Source organism: Macrotis lagotis, chromosome X (assembly GCF_037893015.1).
Source record: "Macrotis lagotis isolate mMagLag1 chromosome X, bilby.v1.9.chrom.fasta, whole genome shotgun sequence".
Lineage (NCBI taxonomy): Eukaryota > Metazoa > Chordata > Mammalia > Peramelemorphia > Peramelidae > Macrotis > Macrotis lagotis.
The window spans coordinates 600,042,657-600,068,867 of NC_133666.1; the positions used below are offsets into that span (position 1 = coordinate 600,042,657).

Genomic DNA, 26,211 nt, shown 5'->3' on the forward strand with positions numbered 1-26,211 from the left:
ACTTTTCTCCAATCTGAAAGTGGCTCTCCCCACATTTAGAATTTATGTTGTATGCTCCACCTTCCCTTGCTTATCTATCCCAAATTCTCAGAGGATAGTTACTTCCTCTCAGGGCTCCCCTAATTCCTACCTACTTCAGAAATCAGACCCTTTCCTGGTTCATTAATATGGCTCAATTTTCTCCCATTGCTTCCTGTCCTGAAGAACAAAATTAATAATAGAGCAAGTGAATAATTAGCCATCTCTCTTTTTTTGTTTGTTTTTGAGGGGCAATGGGATTCAGTGACTTGCCCAAGTCACATAACTAGTATCAGGTGTCTGAAGCTGAATTTGAATTCAGGTCTTCCTGACCCCAGAGCCAATGTTCTATCCACTGCACCACCTAGAAACCCCCATCTCTTTATTTTTTGAGAAAGTGCACCATTAGATGTTCAGGGCAAATAGGTGGTACATTGTGTAGAGCACCAGACCTGGAGTCATGAAGGGTCATCTTCCTGAATTCAAATTTAACTTCAGACACTGGATAATCTGGGCAAGTCACTTAACCCTCTTTACCTCAGGTTCCTCTTCTATAAAATGAGCTGGAGAAGGAAATGGTAAGCTACTCCAATGTCTTTGCCAAGAAAATTCCAAATGGGATCACAAAAACTGAAAATGACTGAACAGAATGTTCAGATGGTGGAAGTTCCCCATCATTACCACATCTTGTGTCTGTTGTTCTTTTTTTGATATATTTCTGGAACTCATCATCCATTTCCTCTTCCTTCTGGTCAGACATCACATAATAGACAATGACTGCCACATTGCTTCCATTGATGATGTTGATAATATAAATAGCACCTTTTATACAGATCTTTTGGGAGGTGGTGATTCTCACCTAAATAAACTCTCAACCTATAGGTTTTCACCCAGGAATATGTTTTCTTGACATACCCTTTCAATTAAATTTTGCCTTTTGAACAAAATCTATTCTCAATTGTAGACTATTTTGATGCAAGTTGATAGGAGACATTTTCATAGTTTTTAAAAATTCTCTCAAAACACCCCACATTGATTTGAATAATGTCTAAGACCATAGTAATGTTGATATAAAAAAGAGAAGGGGAAAAGCTAGATGGACATTGTCATAGCTAGCATTTATGTAATGCTTTTGCAAAACACCTTACATACATGATCTCATTTAATCCAAATGACAACATTGGGAGGTAGGAGATATTATTCCCATGTTATGGTTGAGGAAACTGAGACCAAAAAATTAAATGACTTGCCATGTCATTGGCTGATTTGGATCTGATGTCTTCTTGACTCTAGGTCCAGTAATCAATCCACTGTTCCATCTTGCTGTTTAATATTAAAATAAGGGTTATTATGTGTCAAACATGTTATATTATTAACCCATTTGATTTGCACAACAACTCTGGAGATAAGTGCTATTATTATGCCTATTTTACAGATAAAGAAACTCAGGCATTCAATTTAAATGACTTGCCCAGTATCAGACAGTATATCAGAGTCAGAGTTTGAACCCAGATTTTTCTTATTCCAAGTGTTCTCCATTCAGCTGCATAGCATAGCTTGGTCAACAGGTGTCCCTTATGGTTGTTTTTCCCCAGAGTGAATAGTCAAGTCAATCTAGAGACATGGCATCAGGAGATGATGGTGGAAATTAAGCAGAATTGCACAAAATTCCACTAAATCTTACAATTATCTAATGTCTTTTTGTGTGTGTGTGCAAGACCTGTCTATGTTGGAAACTTTGGGGAGTGGGAATATATAAACTTTTAATTTAATAATGATCCAACAGACAAGCTCAAATAAAGAGAAAGTGAGAACCTCATCCTTGGAGAGATTCAAGAAAAGAGTTGATGTCCCCTTGTCAGGAGCATCATTGAGAGGAGTCATGTTGTTGACACATAGGTAGAACTGGATGACCTCTGATGTCCATTTCTACTCTGATAAACATTTTGATTCTATCATTCTAGGAACAGAAAATGAACAGATGAACATAATGCTAAAATTTGCTCTGATCTATACTTGTAGCCAGACGGTACATGGTTAGAATGCCAAACTTGGAGTCAGGAAGACTCATCTTCCCGGATTCAAGCTAGACACTTAGTAGCTGTTTGACCCTGGATAGTCACTTTACCCTTTTTGCCTCAGTTTCCTCAATCGTAAAATGAGTTGGAAAAGGAAATGGCAAAACACTCCAATGACTTTGCCAAGTAAACCTCAAATGGAGTCATAAAGAGCTGGGCATGATTGAAAAAAAGAACTGAAAAAAAAATCTTTACATGAGTGAAAAATCCATGGCATAAATGGGATGGGAGAAGTATGATTAGATTCTAATTCTTTTTTTTAAGGATGATCTTATATTTATATTTTTATTTTAGATTTTTGTTTTTTGTTTTTTTTTTCTTTTGCAAGGCGTGGGGTTAAGTAACTTGTCCAAGGTCACACAGCTAAGTAATTATTAAGTGTCTGAGATCACATTTGAATTCAGGTCCTCCTGACTCGAGGGTCAGTGCTATATCTATTTGCATCACCTAGCTGCCCCCTAGATGTTAATTCTTAAGGGAGAAGGGGGGACCAGGTGGCTAGGTGGCACAGTGGATAAAGCACCAGCCTTGGAGTCAGGAGTAGCTGGGTTCAAATCCAGTCTCAGACATTTAATAATTACCTAGCTGTGTGGCCTTGGGCAAGCCACTTAATCCCATTTGCCTTGCAAAAACCTAAAAAAAAAAAGGGAGAAGGGGGAAACAGCTTGTTGTTTTGGTGGATGGTAAGTTCAGTATGAGCCAATAGTGTGGCCAATTGTAGCTGCCTCCCACCACCAGCAAGAACCAAAACAACAATATGGTATACTGTGGCCACTCCATTTTAACATAAAAATGAATAAATAAATGTTATCTGAGACTACATTCAGAGGAGTAGCATGTAACTAGAAAGTAATATTACCACTCTGCCTTAGCCCTCCAGACCACATGTACAGAATATTTTAGGCTTTTGTGACAGGTTAGTTAGCCACCTACAATGTGTTGTATATCAAGGTAGTCAGAGAGGGGAGGGGACTACAAACTGTGCCATAAAGTGAGCAATTTAAAGAAGCCTTCCTTGATTCCTCCAGCTAGTAATACTCTCTCCCTTCTTGCATTAATTTAACTTGCATTTTACTTATCTGTTTACTTGCTGAATCCTCTTAGTAGAATATAAACTCAATGAGGGCAGGCATTATCTCATTTTATCTTTGCACTCCCATTGTCTAGCACATAGTTAAGTGCTAGGTAAATATATGTTGGAAGGAATTGAGTTCTTAATGCATATTTAGTTCATTACTTTTCATCTTTGTTAAAAAAAAAAAAAATAAGCGGGGGCAGCTAGGTGGTGCAGTAGATAGAGCACTGGCCCTGGAGTCAGGAGGACCTGAGTTAAAATCTGACCTCAGACATTTAATTACCTAGCTGTGTGGCCTTGGGCAAGCCACTTAACCCCATTGCCTTGCAAAAAGAGAAAAAAAAATACTGCTTTAGCTGCATTCCAGATATTTCTGTATATTGATTTCTTATTATCAATTTCTTTCAAATAATGATTATTTAAAAATTGATGCTTGGACCCAACCAATTTTTAAAATTTGAAGGAAAAAAAAAGAATTGACTTAACATAAAAGATAAGGCTTAGGAAAAAAACATAATAGTTGTTTTTAAATACATGAAAAGCTGTTCCATGAAAGGGAAAGGGATAAACAATTATTAAGCATCTACCATGTGACAAGTAATATACTGATCAATGAACCCATCTGATTCTTACAACAATCCTGTACAGTAGTGTTATTATTATCATTCTCATTTGACTCTTGAAGAATCTGGAGTAGACAGCCATCTAGAGACTGAGACTTTCCCAGGGACATATAACTAATAAATTTCTGAGATTAGATTCAAACTCACATATTCCTGACTCCAGACCCAACTCTCTATTCACTGTGCCACTTAGCTGCCTCATGTTCTTTCAAATTATATCTGAAAGAAGATTCAGAAATGTTCTGCTTGACTCAAGAAGAAAGAATTAGAAGGAAATCACAAGGATGCAAAATTTCCATCTCAATATGAGGCAAAACTTCTAAGGAAGTTATTTATTTTTCTTTTAAATTTTGTTTATTTACTTAAGGTAATGGGAGTAAGTGACTTGCCCAAGGTCGCACAGGTGACCTTATTAAGTGTCTGAGATCAGATTTGAACTCAAGTCCTCCAGGGCTGGTGCACTATACACTGTGCCACCTCACTGTCCCAGAAGCTAATTATTTTTCAAGTGGAATGGACTGCCTTAAAGGTAGTTAAATTCTCCACTCCTGGAGATTAAATAAAGTCTGATAGCTATTTATATTGGGAATACTGGAGAAGGGATGGTTGTTCAGGTAGGGATTGGGTCAGGTAGGGAGGTCTTTCCAGCTCTGGGATTCCATGATTCTATGGAGGGAAAGGTTTATTTTTCTTTGCTTGGTGTATTGATAGGCATACTGCCACATAAACCCAGTTAAAGTTCAAAAAAAAATTCTCTTTAGCTCAACCATGACTTTGGAGCACTTATGGAAGGAACTAAGGTCTGTTGTCCTCCAAATTCTACAAAGCGGCTGTTGCCTAGTTGGCAAAAAAGTTGTATTGCCAATAGACCACCAAATCCCCAGGTTCTCAGGATTACAATGGGCATCAATAACTGATACACATATCCCCTTTACTTCACCACACAAATGGTCATCCAGCCTTTTCCCAGAGACCTCAAATGAGGGGGAAACCTAATTTGATCCAAGATTACCTATTCTACTTGGAAGATCATTCTATTGCTAAGAAGTTTTTACTTACATAAAGTCTGGGGAAAATATATTTCTCAGACATTCCAACCTATTTCCTTTGGTTGTGTCCTCTGGAAGACAAGGAGACAAATCTAATTCTTCTATCACCTGACAGTACTTCAGATCCTCAAAAGCCACTAACCTACCTCCATTAGATCTTCACTTCTTCTACCTCAATGTCCCTAGTTTAATCATATTACTTTGCCCAGAACTCTCCTATGTACTAGTATCAGAGTTTTTTATATTAATTCTTTCCATTATATGACTTTTAAGTCCCTCATTTTACTAATTTATTAATTTGCTAGTTTACTCATTGCAATTTTACTAATTTGCATTTACTAATGCAAAAATCGAGTCCCAGTCAACTTTAAGCAGCTACTATTTTGGAAGGATACTGACTGAGTCTCGAGCCAGAAGAACTCAAATCTTAACTCTTGTCACTTCCCATCTGACCCTAGACACGCCATTTAACATCTCTGATGTTTGTTTCCTAATGTCTAAAAGAAGAACACTAGGTGACCTCTGAAGTTCCCTCCAGCTCTTAATCAGTGAAGGCCCCAACTACTGTAACATGAAAGTATGATAAAATCCCTTAATTTCATTATAAAGAAGTCCTAATACTCTTCAAGGCAAGGACTCACTGGTCTAATTTTCTCACCACTGGCCCCTAGTTGAAAACAGAACTCCTTTCCTCATAGGAGGGGTGGCTGTGATTGCCAACTATTCTTGGGAACAATTAGGTGGCACAGTGGATAGAGTGCTGAGCCTAGAGTCAAGAAGGCTCATCTTCTTAAATTCAAATTCACTTTAGATCCTTACTAGCTATGTGACCCTGAGCTAGTCACTTCATCCTGTTTACTTCAGCCTCCTTATCTGTAAAATGTGCTAGAGAAGGAAATGACAAATCACTTTTTTATTTTTGTCAGGAACACCTCAAATGGGGTCACCAAGAGCTGGACAAAACTGAAGTAATAACGACAAAAGGTTACAGCTGCTTCTTTGAAGACTGACCTCCCTGGTTCCCACCCATTACTGGGTGGGTAGGGTCCCATAGGTGTTTAAAAGCAGATCTCCTTTCTACAAACCCAGTGCTAATAAGTCCAAGATGCAAAAACTGAAATGCCATTTGAAAACAGAATGAGGTTTTACGCTTCCTGAGGTGACCCCTATCCCATTCCCCATTCCCCTTCTCCCTCCCTCAGATTAGCAAGGGCTTCCAAGTCAGAAAAATAAAATGTAGGAAATTCTCTATAAGGTTCCCTTGAATTTTGCATCTGTACAAACTCCCCAAATTCCATCCCTTTTCAGGAAGCACATTCAGGAAATGCTGTTTAGAGGAGGGCACAGACATAGAGGACATCCTTCCCTGACTAAGCACCAAGCCAGCATGGGCCTCTCCAGCTCCCTGAGGAAGCTGACAGGGGTCACTGGAAAGGAATTGGAGCCCCAATCTAAAGAATAACTAGAGATTACTCCATGAGTCCCCTAAGGCCAAGAAACTGTGATCCATAAAATACTATCCTGGTTCAGAGTTTAGTCCAAACCATCTGAGGCCTTCAGTCTTATTCACTGCTCTCTCTTCTGCTTAGGCTATAGCTACATTTGCCTATTTTCCTGAATGAATGCTTTAGTCCTCCCCTGAGGTGTCCTGAGGAGTCACTGTGGACCACAGGAGCTTTTTCCTTATTGACAGCCAATCAAACTCTTTAAAAGTTTTTCCTTATAAGAGTCTGCTTCTCTGCTAATCCTTCATATCACCCCACAGGGAAATGATCCACAGTCTTTTTTTTATGCCGTGATGTTTTGCTTATATTATCTTGGACTGTGAAAGGTAACCCAGTGAAGTTGGTCCCATATCCCTATTTTAAAGATAACTTCATTACAGGATATAGCATGTTACAGATGAAAAAGGAAAAAGGAAAAAGATTCCTCCTTCTTCTTTTACCTGGTAGCCTCCTTGCTGGTCTCCCTTGTTAATTGTTATATCAGCTCTCTCAATACCCATCCATAGCCTGCACCTACCTCTACCCTCCTATTCTTTTTATACCTTTCATGTACATTTACACACACACACACACACACACACACACACACACACACACACACACAATCCATCTTGCAACTCATGAATTTTCTTTTTTCTTTTTCTTTTCTTTTTTTTGATCATTTTAGCCAATCTGATAGGAGTGAAGTGGTCCTTCAGACTAACTTGGGGTATCCAATGACGTCCCCCATTCCTGGAATATTATTCTCCCTTCTTATCTCTACCTCCTGACTTCCCTGACATCCTTTAAGTCCCAGCTTAAATTCTATCTTATACATAAGTTTTTCCTAAACCCTCTTAATTCCTGTGTTTTTCTTCTGTTGGTTATCTTCTATTTATCTGTAAATAACTTGTCTGTACATAGATGTTTGCATGTTGTCTCCCCCATTAGACTGGAAGCTCCTTGAGGGCAGGGATGGTTTCATCTTTCTTTGGATCTCTGGAGCTTAGCACAATAACTTAGACTTGGTCTTGGCTTAATAAATATTTATTAATTAACTTCATCAATGATACCTCACTCCCTAGGACTTAAAGACAAGAGTGCTGCATTGGGGGTAAGGGAAACATGACTACAAATTCTGCTTATGGTACTTTGTAGCTGTGAGGCCAAGGTGAATCTCAGGTAATTCTATAAGGCTATGTGTTAGATATAAGGTAGCTCAGAGGATAGGGAGCTGAGCTTGGAGTTGGGAATACCAGAGCTCAAATCAATCCTTGGATATAATAACTCTGTGACCCTGGACAAGTCACTCTCTCAATACACTTTAGAAGGAAAAGATAAATCTTTCCAGTATACTTGCCAAGAAAATAGCATGGGGTTAGCTAGTTGGTGCAGTAGATAGAGTACTGGTCCTTGGGTCAGGAACACCTGAGTTCAAGACTAGCCTCACTAGCTGTGTGACTCTAGGTAAGTCACTTAACCCTGATTGCCTCACTAAAAAAAACAAACTCATGGATAGTATGGCCCATGGGGTTTTGAAGAGTTGGACATGGCTCTAGTCTAGTTTTAAACCATTTGATTGTTCCATATACAGATATACTAATCAACCAATCATTAAACTTGGATATCCTGGAGTAAGAATTGTACCACTAGAAATCATAATACAAACTTGACCTTCAGAACAAAATAATAACTTACACATACACACACACACACACACACACAAACACACACACACACACACACATCTTCAAGGTACATACAATGCTATGAAGTAGGTATAAATGCTAGGCCCATTATCTGAATGAAGAAATTGAGAACCAAAGAAGAAAGGTGACTTGGCCTAAGGTTTCATAGCTTATATGTCAGAATTTTAAACCCAAGTTTAGGATCCACTTCCTTTTCAACATCTCCACAATAACTTAGTTGGAAAGAGGGTAATGTTAAAATAACAGCAGATCACTGTATAAACTTGGGGAAAATTATATTTTTATATATACTTAATCATGAACTAAAATTTCACATTTCCTCAATTGCTTAAAATCTTTTTTCTGAGAAGGAGTCCAACCACAGGCTTGACCAGAATGTCCTAGAAATCCAGTGCACAAAAATGGTTATGAACTTCTAGGCTACATGAAAATGCTTGGTTCTAATTTGGCTCTGTCACTATGATATCAAGCTATCTTACCTAGAGTAAATTATTTCACTTCTATGGGTTCTGGGTTTCAGTTTTCTTATCCATTATCCATAATCACTGCCCTGTATACTTCTGAAAGATTGTAGAAGGCAAAGGATTTGTTGTAGAGTGCTTTGTAAATCATAAAGTGCTATTTAAATTTCTGCTATGAAATTCCCTGTCATTTTTAAATGAGTCAGGCTAAATTATCTTGAATTTTTTCCTCTTTCTTCTCTAGGATTTTTCGATCCTCTGCTTGTACCATAGAAAGAACCTGGGATTTCTATTCAGAGTTTCTGTGTTCACATCTCAATTGTGCCACTTACTACCTCTGTGACCTTGAACAAGTTAACTACTATCTCAAGGTTTTGTAAGATTTGGATCTTGTAAAAAAAAAATTTAAAAAAACTAACTAAAGAAAAAGATTTGGGTCTTGTGATTCCTAAGGTCCCTTCAAGCTCAAAATCTATGATTCTCTGAATTCCTTATGTTGGGATAGTAGCGAGTACTTGAACCTGATAGACTGGGATATGGTTGATGAACTTGGAGTTAATGTTATTGTCACCAAAGGTCAGCAGCATGGATGCTACTAAATGGGAGAGGGAGTAAGGATTTTAAACTCTCTTCCATTTGTAACATCCTATAATTCTATAATGAATACCAACCATCTCTAAAATGAGGATAATAATAGAACCTACTTCATACTATTTTAAGGATAGAACGAATGACTGAATGAAAAAGTATCTATTAAACACTTATTATATGCCAAATGCTATATTCGCAATGCAATTCAGGGACACAATACATTTTTGAAAATATGACAGGGTAGATGGAAACATCCAAAGTCTTAAGGATTCAGCAATGGGACCAATAGTCTCTAGGTCCTTAAGTTATGTGAATGGGTTAGTACCAAGAATAATGCAGGTTGCAGAGACAGGGCAGATCTCATCAGAAGAAAGGGAATTGTTGACCCCATCTCATTCAAGCCCTTTGAGCAGGCAAGCAAACTGGTTAAAGGAGAAAGGCTAAGGGAGGGGATCCCAAATGAAATAACGTACATAAAACACTTTTCAAAGTTTAAAGCAAGTCTTGATTTTAGTTGCTGTTGCTCTTGTGGGAGAAAAAAAGTTAGGGGAAGTCTTAACCAAAAAGAATTCTTAGTTTATGGGAGAAAATCATTTTATAATACAAAAAGTATAAAAACCATTCTTAATTCAGGGACCATATGACAACAAGCAACTAGATGGGATTTGGCCTGCGGCTCTTAGTTTGACAACCTCTGACCAAGAAAAGAGCTAGAAAGCCAGACAGACAAATCAGTCCCTGGAGAGATGCTAGGGAATAAAGCCAGAAGTTAGTATTCACAAGAGATTGCAGCCATTCCAATAAAATACCCCAATCCATCTCATACTATTGAAATTCTTTTCTTCTTTCAAGTATACTTGGTTCAAGTATACCAAATATACCAAGAATACTTCCGAGAGAGAGAGAGAGAGAGAGAGAGAGAGAGAGAGAGAGAGAGAGAGAATTTTTCTGAGATCACTGTTTTTCTTTATCACAGATTTAGAATTGGAAGAGAAGATGGAATCCATCTAGCAACTAAGTATAGAAGTAGATGAGATGCTGAGTCTGGAGTGAGGAAGATCTGAGTTCTAATTTACCCTGGCAATGTCATCCTGGACAAGGCTTTTCATCTCTCTTTGCTTCAGTTTCTTCATCTATAATATGGGGAATTATTATTATCTCTATTAGTAACACATTCCCCTTCTAATTAGAAGAAGCCTGGTGTAGCAGTAAAATGGGAAATTATTATTAAAGATAACAATAATGCCTTGCAAGATTATTATAAAGCTCAAATAAAATAATAAATGTAAATTGCTTAGTATAGTGACTGACTCATAGTCTATACCATAGAAATGTTAAGTATTATTACCTGCATAATCCTAGACAAGTCACTTAATTCCTTTTTGCCTCGGTTTCCTAAATTAGAAATAAAATGATACTTAATTCTCATGTCTGTTGTGAGGATCAAATGAAATAATATTTGTCAAACGCTTAGCACAGTGTCTGGTACTTAATTGGCACTATATAAATTCCCTTATTCCCTTCTAGGAAGCTGACTCTCAAGGAAATTGAGTGACTTTTCCAAGGTCACTCAGGTAGTAAAGAACCGAGTCGAATGATTCCACATCAGGATTCATTCCACAGTGCACCACTGTGTATAGTCTATGCTTATTGTTGTATACATTCTGTCACCCGGGGTAGTTTAAAAGAACCGTAGTGTGCATTTCAAGTTTGCAAAGTACTTTTCTCAAGCCTCATGAGGTAGATTATACAAATATTTTTATCTCCATTTTACAGATGAAGTGATTTGCCCAATGCTGCACAGCTAAAATAAGTGTCTGAGGTGGAATTTGAACCCAAATCTCTTGACTCCAGCTCATTCCAGATCATGGTGTTCATTCTGTCACAGCAGGCTTCTTCTTAATTAAATGGGGGAACTCTTCAAGGGCAAAATCTCTGACATGTTTTTACATTTATGTCCCCAACAGGTAGCAGAGCTTGATTGTAGCAAAGACTTAAGAAAAAAAGTGATGGATTGTACTGGATTTAACTGATCAGAAAGGAAGGAAGAACATGAACCAACCACTGAGGGGTTCTTTTCTATCAAGGTGTATCAAATTCTTCGGTATATTCATTGATAGGCAGGACAGTTCCCCAAACACAAGTGAAGAGCATCCCTCACCACTAGGTGGCACCAGAAGAAAAGGTCTTGCTCACAAAAATACAGAGAAAGGAAAAGTAGTTATTTTATCAGAACAAGGAAGTCAGAAAGTCTTCTCCTGGGGATCTTTCAGCTCTATGTTTGATATAGGGCACAAGTGCTTTAGCCATTTCTTTTCTCTGGGTCTGTTTCCCCATCTGTAGAATTAAAGACTAAAAGAATCTTTGAGGCTTCTTCCAGCTTGAAATCCTATGATTTGCCGGCATCCACAAGAGGATGAACCAAATTCCAGTACCTAGGTGGCCCAATGAATGGAGCACTTAGCCCTGGAGTTGGGTCTTGAGTTCAAATTTGGCTTCAAAAACCTGACATTTGCTAAATATGTGACTTAAGGGAGTCACTTAACCTTGACTGCCTCTCATCCAGGGTTATCCCCAGGCATCCTGATTCATATCTGACTCCTGGAACCCAATGGCTCTGGAGGAAAAAGTGAGGCTGGTGACGTAGCGCAGCATTCCTCATTCAACTTCAATTCATGTGCTTGTCATGGCATCACCTCCCTGATGTCATGGTCTTCTTTGAGAACATCATCCTAACAATTCAACAATATGCAATGGAAGGAAGAGCCCTAGATTTGTAGGTTACCTCTGGGATTTACTAGCAAATGATCCTCAGATTTTTCATCTGTAGAATAATATTTAAGCTATCCCTTTCACTGGGTTAACATGAGGCACAAATGAGATGATAGTTATACTTTAAAATTTTCAAAATACTTTACATGCAGTATCTCATTTGACACACAATAATCTGAGGTCAGTGGTACTATCATGTCCTTATTTGACAAATAGAAAACTGGGGTTCAGAAAGATTAAGTGGCCTGTCCCAGATCTGCAGAGATTTTGAGGTGTAATTTAGTCCTAGATCTTTCTGATTCTCAGGTTGATGTTCTAGCCTGCTTCTCATGTCTGGATGGATGCAGTTTGTCTCTATAAAAATGTCAACTACTTTGATTAGTATTCCATCCAAAAAACATTTCCTGATCACTTGCTTATGGAGCAAGGCAATTTGGGGACAAATGAAAATATACAAATATGGTCCCCAACCCTACGAAGTGTATTGTCCTTGGGAATGAAACCTGGGTTCTAATCCAAATAACTGTGACATTTACCAGATATTTGACTACCACTAGTGACTTTACTCATCTGTAAGATGGGGTAATACTAACTGTTCCCACCAATCTCCTAGAGCTGCTAGCAGTAAAGCATTGTATAAATCTACAACTACAATAAAAATGTGAATATTACAATGGATATTTAGGGTAACCTCTCAGCAGCTAGAACAGAGTGCTAGGCTAGCCTCCTTCTTGTTCCTCAAGCAAGACTCTGCATCTCTGGGTTCCAGGCGGACACTAGCTGTCCTTGCCTGAGTCCTCTGTCTTCTCACCCCTTATATCTCCAGTTTGCCTGGTTCCTTCAAGTCCAACAAAATTTCATCTTTTGATAGAAGCCTTTCCCAGTTCCTCTTCATTCCAGTGTCTTCCCCTTGGATAATCTTCAATTTATCTTGTCTACAACTTGCTTTTACCTGGGAGTTTGTTTGTAAGGTGTTTACCTCTTTACACTGTAAGCTCCTTAAGGTAGGACACCGTCTTCTGCCTTCTGAGGTAGCCTCAGAGCTTAGTACGATGCCTAATGCACAGAAAAGGCTTAATAAATGTTTGATTCATTGAGTGATAAAGACCTGAGTTCAAATGAAGTATCAGACACTTATGAGTTATGTGATCCTGGGCAATTTAGTCATGATCACAATTTCCCCAACTGTAAAATGGTAATAATATCCCACAGTGTTATTGTGAGAATTTCAAATAAGACAATATTAGCCTAGCAAATCATAAGCATTTAATAAGTAATTCTTCCCTTTCTTGGTTCTGAGTCCACTTCATTAAGCCAGCCTTAGACAAGTAAATGCTTCACCCCAGCTATCTTCTTGTCCACCCTGCCACCACGATGTCTGAAGTACCACCTAACCAAACCCTCTCCTATCACAGCTTTCCACTACCTACTCCGGGACCAATAATCAAATCAACTCTACCACAGTTTCTGGAAAGATCAAACCCATCAACTTTTGTACTCTTCTATTCAGTGTCCCCAAGACTTCCCAGATTAAAACACCTTTCTCTGGTCACCACTTCTCTCTATGTGTTTCCTTGTACACATTCATATTGGAATGCTGGCACCTTAAGGACAAAAATTGTCTTGCTTTGGATTTGCATCCTTAACCTTAGTATAGTACCTAGTACATAGTTGTGTGTGTGTGTGTGTGTGTGTGTATGCATGTGTGTGTGTGTGTGTGTATTTTAGTTGCTCATCCTTTGTTCTTGAAGATGATCATGATAACAGGGAGGTTATGCCATGACAAGAACATGAGCTGGATTTGAGTGAGGGGGTGCTGTGCTAGCCTTACTTTCTCCTCCAGAATCAGATAGGAATCAAAGCGACTGGAGATGTTATGGATGTGAGGCAATCAGGGTTAAGTGACTTGGAAAGGATGATATAGCCAATGTGCAGTGTCTGAGAGTAGCTTAGGAGCACAGTGGATCCTGGAATCAGGAGTGTTTGAGTTCAATTCCAGCCTTGGGAACTTGACACTTACTTGATATGATAGTTCTTAAATAAATGTTCTTTATTTTTGTCTTCCTTTCTTTCTGCCTTCTCTTCTTCCCTTTCTTTCCTTTTCTCTTTCCCTTCCTCTTTCTTACTTTCCTTCTTTTTTCTTTCTTTTTTCTTTCTTTTCTCTTCCTTCTTTTCTTCCTTCCTTTCTACCTTCCTTCCTTTCTTTCTTTCCTTCTTCCTTCCTTCCTTTCTTTCTTCCTTCCTTCTTTCTTTCATCCCTTCTTTATTCTTTCCTTCTTTCTTTTAACAATTTAATATTTACCTGATTCCTAGTCCAATGATCTCTTCCCCACTTTCACAGCTACCTCTATCAGCACCTTCATACTGAAATGATGAACTAAGCTTCATAAGCTTATATAGTCATGGCTGTCTAGTTGGGAGGGTCCTCAGAAGCTGTCCAGTTCAGCATACTCATTTTATGGCTGAGGAAACAAAAGCCTAAGAAGTTAAGTGAGAAAAATTAGGTGGTGAAGGGGAGAAACCATCCTTTGAAGGTTTTAAAATACAATTATATCATCACATCCAGATATTTGTCACCACTGACAACTGACCTTCTACTATCATAAGCATCATCTTCATCAACATTGTTATTAATACCTGGTCCTTCCATCTCAATATATTTAGGTGATGCAGTGGATAGAGCACTGGTCCTGGGGGTAGGAGGACCTAAATCCAAATATAACCTTAGATGCTTACTAGCTATGTGATTTTGGCAAGTCACTTAACCCTATTTGCCTTAGTTTCTTCATCTGTAAAATGAGCTGGAGAAGGAAATGGTAAACCACTCCAGTATCTTTGCCAAGAAAACCCTGAATGGAGTCACAGCTATGACTGAAACAACTCAACAACAGCAATAATCTTTTATCTCTTCCATGGTCTCATTCAATTCAATCCAATAAACATTAATTAAGTGAGCAAGGAACTGTCTAACCACCCCAGGGAATGGCTTTGCTAATTGTCAGTCATGTGATCACAAACAAGTCTCTTAATTTCTGTGGATCCTACTGTTATTATCTATAAAATGAGGAGGTTGTTAAATTTCTCTAAAATGTAGAGTTTTATGCTCACACTTCTATATTCCCAGCAAATATATAAGAGGTGTTGCTGTTTTGGCTGATGATGTCCAGGGCAGTGATAAGGGAAATAAAGAACTGGATTTGTGTGGTTAGTCAGAAAAGTTGGGGAAAATGTAATATTTCTAATGTAAACTCTGGTCTAATATATCAAATTAGCTGAGCTCATTGCTTGCTCTCAGCCAGCTCAGCTTTCCAAAGAATACACTATAGATGAGTTCTGCTTAAGTTCCTGGCAGACTGGGAAGGTAATCTTTCCTTTTCTAAGAAAGCTCCACCTTCATGAAAAAGGAAATGGGGTGAGAACCAGGGCTGATTTTGTCACTGACTAATTGTATGACCTTGGGTAGGTCATTCCCTCACCCTCTCTGGGCCTCTGTAAAATGAGGTGAACAGGCTAGATGGGTTGTCAAGTCCCCCTAACTCTGACAATCTCTGACTAGGAGAGTTGGGTTCAGTGGAGAGAGCCCATGCTTCAGAGTCAGAGGAGCTGTGTTTAAATCTTACCTCTGATACTTGGTCCCTGTGTAACCCTAGGCATGTCAACTAGTCTCAGTTTTCTCAAATAAAAGGATTGTAATAAAAGGCCTCTCAGGTCCCTCCCTTTTGCATGACTATGAGCATATGCTTCAAAAATATGTGAATAATATGAGGAAACAAATAGATCTTCAAAAATAGGTGAACAAAATAACATTTTAATATTGCACTAGGACCATATTATTTCCTTTTTACATGCCTTTTTATGCCTATTTGGTGAGAAGGGGAGTGGGGGTGGGAAGACAGAGAATAAATTTTGCTTTGCCTTTTTTTGTTGTTTTTGTCCTTGTTGTTGTTTTACTAAGCCTGTGATTTCATTGGTTTAGGACATTCTCAAGGAGAAAATTCTTTGCACTACGACAGTTCAGTTTAGTCTCTGCTAAAACACTTACTATGTAAGAAGCACCAGAGATACAAATGGAAAAGTAGAATCAGTTCCTTCTCTTAAGCAGAGAATGGTCCAAAATGTTTTCCTGTGGGGGACGAGGTTCAGTGACTTGACCAAAGCCATGCAGCCAGTGTATTAGAGGTATAATTGAAACTGAGTTCTTCCTTCACCCAGTAAGCCATCTGATTCTTTTCTTTCTTCCTTCATGTTTCCCCCCTTCCAATTGCTTAACCAAATAACATACCAATTCCTAATGCTTGTATTCAAAGTCTTTTGTTATTTGGCTCTAATATAACTTTCTAGGCTTATCAGTCTTTTATGCAATCCCCATTCCAAATATTCTGAACTGCTTGCAAAACCCAAATCTTGATCTTTTCTGCCTTTGTACCTTGGCTCACCCTGTCCCCCTCCCCCCAGGATGGTCTTCCCACTTCCCACCCTCATCAGTTTACTGAAATCCTCTACTTCTTTCAAGATCCAGCTCAGGTGATCCATAATTCAGAGATATAGCCCTGATCTCCCCATCAATAAATAATCTTTCCTTTCTAAGATGTTCATTATCATATTATGATCCCTATTATAATTATTTGTATATGTGACCCTCTACTAATCAACTGGATTGAAAATGTCATAAGAACAGAGATGAGCAAATGTGATGCAATGGGATATAGTGGGATACATTGGGATATGGTGGGAAGCAATGCAATGTAAATTAATAGAATGGAAATAACACTAAAAGAAGTTTCCAGTTAGGTAGCACCATTACCAGCACTATTGTTTTGTTCAGTCATTTCAGTCATGTCCAAGTCTCTGGGACCCTATGTGGGGTTTTCTTGGCAAAGATACTGGAATGGTTTGCTATTTCTTTCTTCCAGTTCATTTTACAGATGAGGAAACTGAAGCAAATAGGTTAAGTGATTTGCCCAGGATCACATAGCTAGTAAGTGTCTGAGGTTAGATTTGAACTCAGGCCTTCCTGACTTGAAGTTTGGTACTTGTTCCACAGCATTGTTTAGTTGTCCACCACTACTGCATAGGAATAATGGGAAAAGCACTGCACTGAGATTCAGGAGTCCTAGATATAAGTCCAAAGTCTGCTGTCCAACCTTGCACAATTCAATTTCCCTCTCTGTCTCAGTTTCCTTTTCTGGAAAACAAGGGGATTAAAATCATTAGTAACATTCCATTGGGATCTAACATTGGACTTTTTCCTCTCCTCTGTTTTCTCTCTCCAGGCCTTTATCCAGTCTTCTACTATCATGCCCCAAACCTTAGCCCCTGTGGAAGATACCTCATCACGTCCTCAGTTCTGTAAGTGGCCATGTGAGTGCCCGCCAACACCACCCCGATGCCCCCCTGGCATCAGCCTCATCACTGATGGCTGCGAGTGTTGCAAGATGTGTGCCCAGCAGCTTGGTGACAATTGCACAGAGGCAGCCACTTGTGATCCGCACCGGGGCTTGTACTGCGACTACAGTGGGGACCGCCCGAGGTACGCAATAGGAGTGTGTGCACGTAAGTGACAACCTTACTGTAAGCTGCTAGTCTTAGCTCTCTTGTGCATAGACCTTAACCAGATCACTCAATCAAGATCCTGCAATGGCTCCCTAAAGCCTGCCAGGCATTCTTTCTGTCAGATTCCCTTGTTTTATGTCACCTCTTTATATAAGACATTGGAGCTGGAATTTGAATCATTATATTACAAAACAAAATAATAGAACTAACTGAGATATTAGATGGCCCTTGGATGGTTGGTTGAATGGATGGATGGATAGATGGATGAATGGATGAATGGATGGATGGAAGGATGGATGGATGGATGGGTGAATGGGTGGTTGGATCGATGTAGGGATGGATGGATGAATGGGTGAATTAATGGGTGGCTGAGTGAATGGGTAGGTGAATGGATGAATGAATGGGTATATGAATGAATGGGTATATGAATGGATGGATGAATGGGTGAATGGATTAATGGAAGGATGGATGGATAGATGGATGAGTGGGTGAATGGGTGGTTGGATGGATGAGGGGATGGATGGGTGACTGGATGGGTAAATGGATGAAGGAATGGGTGGTTGAGTGGCTGGGTGGGTGAATGGGCAACTGAATGGATGGATGGATGGGTGGATGGGTGAATGGGATTAATAGAAGGATGGATGGATGGATGGATGGATGGATGGATGGATGGATGGATGGATGGATAGTTGGGTGGGTGAATGGATGAATGGATAAGTGGATGGGTGGGTGGATAGGTGGATGGATGAATAGATGGATGTGTGGTTAGTTGGATGGATGGATGGATGGGTGGATGGGTGGATGGGTGAATGGGAGTGGATGGATGAGGGGATGGATTGGTGGCTGGATGGGTGAATGGATGAATGAATGGATGGTTAGGTGGCTAGGTAGGTGAATGGACAACTGAATGGGTGGATGGATGGGTGGATGGGTGAATGGATTAATGGAAGGATGGATGGGTGGGTTGGTGGATAGATGGATGATGGATGGATGGATGGATGGATGGATGGATGGATGGATGTTGGATGGATGGGGGGATGAGTGGGTATGTGAATGGATAGATAGATGGATGGATGGATGAATCAATGAATGGGTATTATCTCCCCAAGGGAGGGAGGAAAAGGGAGGGAGGGAGGGAGGAAAAACAAAGAAAAAAAAGTTGGGAAGGAAGAAAGAAAAGAGAGGAGGGAAGGAAGAAGACAAAAGAAACAAAAGGCAGCTAGGTGGTACAGTGGATAGCACACTGGCCTTGAAGTCAGGTGGATGAGAGTTCGAATCTATCCTCAGAGAGTTTGAATTTGAATCATTTATTAGCTGTGTGACCTTAGGCAAGTCACTTAACCCTGATTTGCCTCACATTCAAGGCTATCTCCAGTCATCCTGATACATATCTGACCACTGGACCCAGATGACTCTTGAGGAGAAAGTGAGGCTCTCCCCCTCACTTAAATTCAATTTATGTGCTTGTCATGGCATCACCTCCCTGATGTTGTGGTCTTCTTTGAGAACAAAAGACAAACATCAAACTCCTTGAAGGCAAGGGCTGTCTTTACCTCTTTTTAAAATTTTAATTTTTAATTTACAGACTGGAACATGCATTCATTTGCCTCTATGTTTATCCCCAGGGTTTAACACAGTGTCTGGCACTTAGGTCCTACTTATTGACTGAATACATATAAGAAGTGATTAGTATCTTCTAGGCACAGTATTAGGCACTGACAAATACAAAATGAGATAGCCTAGCCCTCATGGAGCTTGTATTCCAATCGGGGAAACAATGCCTATCTAAAATTTGGAGTTGTGGTCTGGGAAGGCCCAGAAACTGAGTAGCACCATAGGGAGCAATGGTAGCATTGTTGTGACTACGGCTCTAAGAGCAAGAAAGGGAAAACGGTTGGGGGAAGGGGCACCATGGGACAAGATGCCTGAGTAGGCCCTAGTTTCCTGGTGGAGGGATGTATAGTAGGGAGCTAAATTTGTACCAGTCTTACAGAGGATGAAACTGAGCTCAGATTGATAGTTTGCCAGTATGACAACAGGCAGAGATAGGATGTGGGAGGAAGACATTGTGGGTATGTGATATGGAGAAATAAGTCTGAACCCTGCATTCTTGTGGTTTTAATGTCTTTTCCTTTTTCAGACCAGTAATAGAGATCCCAGACTGTCCCATATGCTTTATTAGGGTACAAATCTTAACTAAACTTTCCTAGCACAGGACTCTATAGGTGTTTAATGAATATTTGTTGATATGGGGTTAAGGGCAGTCAATTAGGCAATGACCATTTATTAGGCTTTGTATGTTTAATATGTCAACTGGGAGGCACAGTGGATAGAACTTCAGGCCTGAAATCAGGAAAGCCTGAGTTCAAATCTGGCCTCAGACACTTATTATCTGTGTTACCCTAAGCGACTCATTTAACCCTATTTGCCTCAGTTTTCTCACCTATAAAATTAATTGGAGAAGGAAATGGTAAACTATTCTAGGATCTTTGTCAAGAAAATCCCAAATGAGGTCACAAAAATTGGACATGACTGAAACAGCTCAACAACAAAATGGCAACAAATGTGCTTAACGTCCCACCTTCTACAAGGGTCCTTTCCTGGTCCCCTTTAATATTAGTAGCTTCCCTCTTTCTCACAGATTATCTCCAATTTAGTCAGGGAATCATTAATAAATATTTATTGGGAAGGAAGAAAGGAAGGAGGGAGGGAGGGAAGGGAGGGAGAGAGGGAGGGAGGAAGGAAGGGAGGGAGGGAGGAAAAACAAAGAAAAAAGTTGGGAAGGAAGAAAGAAAAGAGAGGAGGGAAGGAAGAAGACAAGAGACAAAAGACAATTCTTGAAGATCTCACAAACTAATGGGAGAAACAATAAGCAAACAAATATATAAAAGCAAGTGATATGCAGAATAAATAGACATAATTAACAGAGGGAAGGCACTAGAATAAAGAGAAGTTAGGGGAAAGGTTCTTCTAGAAGACTTAAAGAAAGTCAGGGAAGGCAGGAAGCAGAGAAGAGGAAGAGTCTTTCAGGCATGGGGAAAGCCAGGGATAGTGCCCAGTCTTGTTTGTGGATCCCCTGTCACTGGATCAGTCACATGTCTATTCCTTACCAGATTTCATTTAGAGACTCATCCAATTTAAGACTAGAAAGACCCTAGCAAAGAATTTTAGCAAAGAATTTCTAAATTTCAAAGGGGTTCTTCACCTCTTTTTTTTGTTATAGACCCTTTTGGCAGTCTCTGGTTATTTTCTTATAAAAATATTAAGGTGAGGGGATGGTGGAGAAGAAAGGAGATTGGGGCTTTTGTTTGTTTATTGTTGCTATGAAATTGGATCTTCCCTCTCTCCCCCAGAGATAGGCTCAGAGATCGGTTCAACCCCAAAGTTGATCAGCAGGTAACCTCTGATCCACTGTGTTTTTCTGAACTCTGAAGATAGGCTAATGTCCTCAGCTTCCATAGGTTCACCATACTGGTGCCGGACTTTGTTCAGATTTCATTTTGAATGATTAACCCATCGACCAGGCTCAGGTTCCTCAGAAGCAGGGACTACAGGAGTATGTTATCTTGCAAGACCAGAATGTTGTTTTGTGCCATTTCAGTCATATTCAAGCCTTTGTGACCCAATTGGGGTTTTCTTGGCAAAGATACTGGAGTGATTTGCCTTTTCCTCTCTTAGATCATTGAGGCAAATGGGATTAAGTGACTTGTCCAGGATCACAAAGCTAGCAGGTGTCTGAGACTGGATTTGAACCCAGGAACATAAGTCTTCCTAGCTTTTAGCATTCTCTCCACTACACTAACTACCAAATATAGACTAGATGTACCTAATTTCTCCTCCAACTCCAAATACTCTAGTCCTGTAAAACAAGGAACAGAACAGGCTATCCTTGTGTCAATTAGAGAGAAGCAATAAAGAATTCTAGTCCACCTTTCCAGATTGATAGGAACTTCCAGGATTTTATTTCAACTCATAGAGGCTTTGAGAACCCAAAATCACTTACATCAACATCATGAGCTTTTGCAAGAGGGTTTTACTAGAAGAATGATTATTATCATAACAATATTTCATTATCAATTGTCCTAATACTAGTCATCACATTTAATTATGATAATAGTGTACTCTTCTCACAATAAAACTATGAGGGAAATTTAGTGATCTAGAAAAAAGAATCCTAAATTTGGAATCAGAATCAGATTCAAATCTGGGCTATGTCACTTCTTAGCTGGGTCACTCAACTAAACACTTAACCACAATGAGTCTCAGTTTCTTTAACTTTAAAATGAGAAGAATAATAGTACTTATTAAATCTATTTTCATAGTTCTTTGTAGAAAGTACTTTATAAAATGTTACCTATTTTGGAATATTGGTTTACACATATACATATATATGTATATATGTGTGTGTGTATGTATGTATACACACACACACTTATAATAGTTGAAGTCCTTTTCAGTGCTAAAGTTCTATGATTTTAGGAAGATAATGCAAATATTTAAATCTCCATTTTATACAACTGAGGAAATTGAGATTCTTAGAAATAAAGAGATCTGTCAGTGATGACACAGCAAGCTAATTGAAAATCTAGGAATTAAACCAATGTTTTTCAGTTCTATGATTACAGTGAGGTCAACAAAATTAGAGCCATGACTAGAGTGAGATAAATGAAAATCTTACCACAAAGCAGAATTCATAAAGAGACTCATTCTGGAGGTGAGGTTACCTCAGAAATTTAGATAGCATTTGATTTCATATTATATGTTCTCTGACTCTTTCTTTTTTTTTTTTTTTTTGAGGCAAACAGGGTTAAGTAAATTGCCCAGGGTCACACAGCAAATAAATGTCTGATTCTATATTCAAATTCAAGTCCTCCTGACTCCAGGGTCAGTGCTCTATCCATTGTACCACCTTGCTGCTTTTGACTCCTTGAGTCACACCACCAAGTCATATCCAAACCCATCTGTGTCACATGTTCCAAAAGCAATCACTGTTAGTTCTCTCTCTGCATAATCCCTAGTCAGTTCTTTTTTTTCACCTCTTGAAGACCACACACCCTCCATGATACCTTCATCCCCTAACCTGATGAGTCTAAGGTTCTCTTTCTATTACACCACAGTGACCTCCCTGTTAAAAACCAAGCCTCATTATTGGTGATGGTTCCTGTTCTGTGTATTTCCAGAAATGGTTGGTGTAGGCTGTGTCCTAGATGGGGTGAGGTATAGGAATGGCCAGTCTTTCCAGCCTAACTGCAAGTTCAACTGTACTTGCATCAATGGGGCTGTGGGCTGCATTCCTCTCTGCACCAACTCTCGCCCACCACGACTCTGGTGCCCCAACCCTAAGAGGATCAAGATGGCAGGACGATGCTGTGAGCAGTGGATCTGTGATGATTCGAAGAAACCCCGGAAAACCTTGCCACGACACATCTCTCCCTCAGGTAAGGGCAGGGGAAAGGAGAAGTTCCTGACCTTGGGAAGAAAAGGTTGGGAAGAATTTAGACTTCCATTTTAGCTCTAGCAATGAGTTTATGCAATTGTCTGGGATTTACTAGGCAACCAGTCATTCAATGAATAAAGGAGGACAATTATTGAGGGTCCACGATGTGATTAGCATTCCACCCAGCAATGTTGTATGGTATCTAAAGAAAATTAAAGTGAGAATGCTATCCCAAATTTACATAAGATAAAATGATGAAAAATTCCATTGGATCAAAGATACAAAGTTGACTTTGGAAGCAAGAATGGCAAAGTTCAAGTCCTTTGTCTGATTCACATTAACTGCGAGATCATCACTTAATCTCTCAGTGCCTCAGATAACTCAAAAAACTATAAATGACAGATGAATTGTGGATCAATATTGGTGCAGGGAATTTTCATACCAAGAATTTCCTACATAAACAAACTCATGGGTGCAAACCTCCCCTTCCCTGCTTCAAGAATATGATATTGCTGATAGTACAAGATGGCATATTAGAAGTCATCTACATGTGGGTCCTATTCTCTTTGAGACCTAACAGTCTCAATCTGGTATTGCTAAATCAAAGTTTATGCTCAGATACCCCACTGGGCATAGCTCCTCTGGGATAGTTGGATCAGTTCACACCTTAACCAATAATGCATTAGTGTGCCAATGTATTAGAAGTCTTCTAGGCTGACTCCTCATTTTACTGATTAAAAAAACTGATTGCCATGGAAATTAAATGACCTGTTTAAGGACTAATGACAAAGTAATAGCAGAAGAGAGATAAGAATAGAGAATCGTGGGATTCTGAGTAATTGTTTCATCAAAACTCCACATTAAAAAGAAAACTCATAATTCAAACTCATGTCCTTTGATTTGAGGTCAATTTTCTTCCCACTACATCACATTGGAATTTGAGCTCAGCATACTTAGTACTAAAATTCAATTTAATTCAATTCAATAAACATTAAGCATCTACTATATATAACAGGAACTGTGTTGATACTGTGGAAATACAAAAAGAGACAAAAGATAGTCCCTGACCTCAAAGAACTTATAACTAATGGAAGAAAGTAAATATGCAAAAAAATATATATATATATATATATACACACATATATTTATATATATGATAAATAGGAAATAATTAACATAGAGAAGGCACTGGAATGGGGGCAGGGAGAGACTTCCTGTCCAAAGAGGTATTTTAATTGGGACTTAAAGGAAGTCAGGAAGGTAGAACATTTCAGAGAATGCCCAGAGCCAAGAGATGAAGTGTCTTACTCATGGAACATCCAGGAAGCCAGTGTCACTGGATCAAAGGAGCTAATAGAGATGAAAGGCAGTACAATAATAATAGCTCATATTTCAATCTGAATCAAGCAAATAAATGAAGCATTTATTAAATGTCTACTATGTCACCATCAGCTTATTCTAATGTCACTTCAAGGTTTATAGAGTGCTTTCCCCAAAATAACCCTAGGAGTTGGGTAATATCAATGTTCTAATTGCCATTTTTATAGATAAGGAAACAGAGAGTCAGAGTAGTGAAGTGATTTTTCTCGTGGTCACATAACTAGATCAGAGATACTGCAGCACTAAACCCTTACTCCAAGGGGTCAATAGAAAACACCTCTTCTTGCCACAAATGAGTAAAAAAGAAACCACTGTCTACCATACACAAGTCTCCAAGAGACTCAAGGTGAGACAAGTGGCAAGTTCAGAGTTCTATGACTGGGGAATCTGTCTGGGATGGGATGCTGCTACTGAGACTGGTTAGAAAACCATCAATAGTGGCAGCCACTTGCTATTGTGGATCCTGGGCCATAGTGACCTAGAAACAAAGCAAAAGTCGCTGCATCCTATGGATCAAACCAACTGCTTCAGGGCTGCTGAGCTCAGATTGAACAAGTGAGTTCAGTTGTCCTAACACAGTTGATACTCATAGTTTCCCTTCCCTTTTCATTTTTCTCACTTTTCTCCTTTTTAATCTTTTTTTCTTTCCTCCTTTAAAAAACATTTCCTTCCTCTTCTCTTAGGTGATTTTTTTTTGCAAGGAAAACAGGGTTAAGTGGCTTGCCCAAGGTCACACAGCTAGGTAATGAATGTGTCTGAGGCTGGATTTGAACTCAGGTACTCCTGACTCCAGGGCCAGTGCTTTATCCACTACACCACCTAACCCCCCCCCTTCTTTTAGACATCAACTAGCCTGATCCTATCATTTTATAAATGAAGAACATAAGGCCTAAAGAAATAATGTAGATTTCCTAATGTGGCCTCTGGGGTTCACACCTGGTTCCTCTGAGAAACTGCCCCAAGTTTAAGATTCTTTCTTAACATCCACTCAAAACCATAACTCTTGAGTTCCAAATCTTGTGTTTACTTTTTTGTCAGTCACAAGAAACATTAGTTCAAACAAAAGATATTTAATCAAGTACCGTGACAGGTCAAGTGCCAAAAGACAATTCCTCCATGCATTCATAGAGAACATTCTATTACATTTCCATAACACAGTAGGGAAGACAACACCATGGAAAATGGATATGATCAGGGAACTATCACAAAGGTCATACTTGTGGGGAAAACATGAATCTAGAGAATACATACAGAAAGGAATGTATGAAATAAGGGTCCATGTATGATGTGTGGTATATATGTTTAGAGCATTCCCATGACAAGGACAACTCTTTGCTTTGTTATTCTAATACTGATATATTTTCCAGATGTCAAATCTAGTTTTAAATATTTACTAACTGTGCAACTCACTTGTCCATCTGTTTGCCTCAGTCTTCTCATTTTTGAAACAGAGATAATGATGGCAACCTACCTCCCAGTATTGTTGTGATAAAAAATGAAGTAATATTTAGAAAGCACTTCACAAACCTTAAAATACCCTGATACATTAGTCATGATGATGATTTTTTTTATCCTTCATTCTTGAAGAAGAACATGGCATCAGGGAGGTGATGCCATGACAAGCACATGAATTGGACTTGAGTGAGGGCAGTGCTGTGCTAAGTCACCAGTCTCACTTTCTCCTCCAGAGTCATCTGGGTCCAGTGACCAGATGTGAATCAGGATGACTGGAGAAGGCCCTAGACATGAGACAGCCAGGGTTAAGAGACTTGCCTAAGGTCACATAGTAAGTGTCAAGTGTCTGAGGCTGGATTCAAACTCCTGTCCTCCTGACTTCAAGACCAGTGCTCTATTCACTGTGGCACCTAACTACCTACGACGACGATGATGACAATGATGGCTATGTCATCAATCTGTTCTCTGCTGGGCATTATATCTCTTTGCTATCTTAGTAATGTTATAGTTTTATTGGACTGGTGGT

At 39.2% G+C, this 26,211-nt stretch overlaps 1 protein-coding gene across 1 annotated transcript in view; it reads left to right on the top strand.

The window, feature by feature from the left end:
• The window catches only part of CCN4 (cellular communication network factor 4), a 50,434-nt gene that overhangs the window by 16,345 nt on the left and 7,878 nt on the right, over positions 1-26,211 (top strand). Inside the window, exons 2-3 of the mRNA XM_074202492.1 lie at positions 17,134-17,413; positions 22,594-22,851. Coding sequence (XP_074058593.1) covers positions 17,134-17,413; positions 22,594-22,851 — 538 coding nt within the window. The remainder of the gene's footprint in view (positions 1-17,133; positions 17,414-22,593; positions 22,852-26,211) is intronic.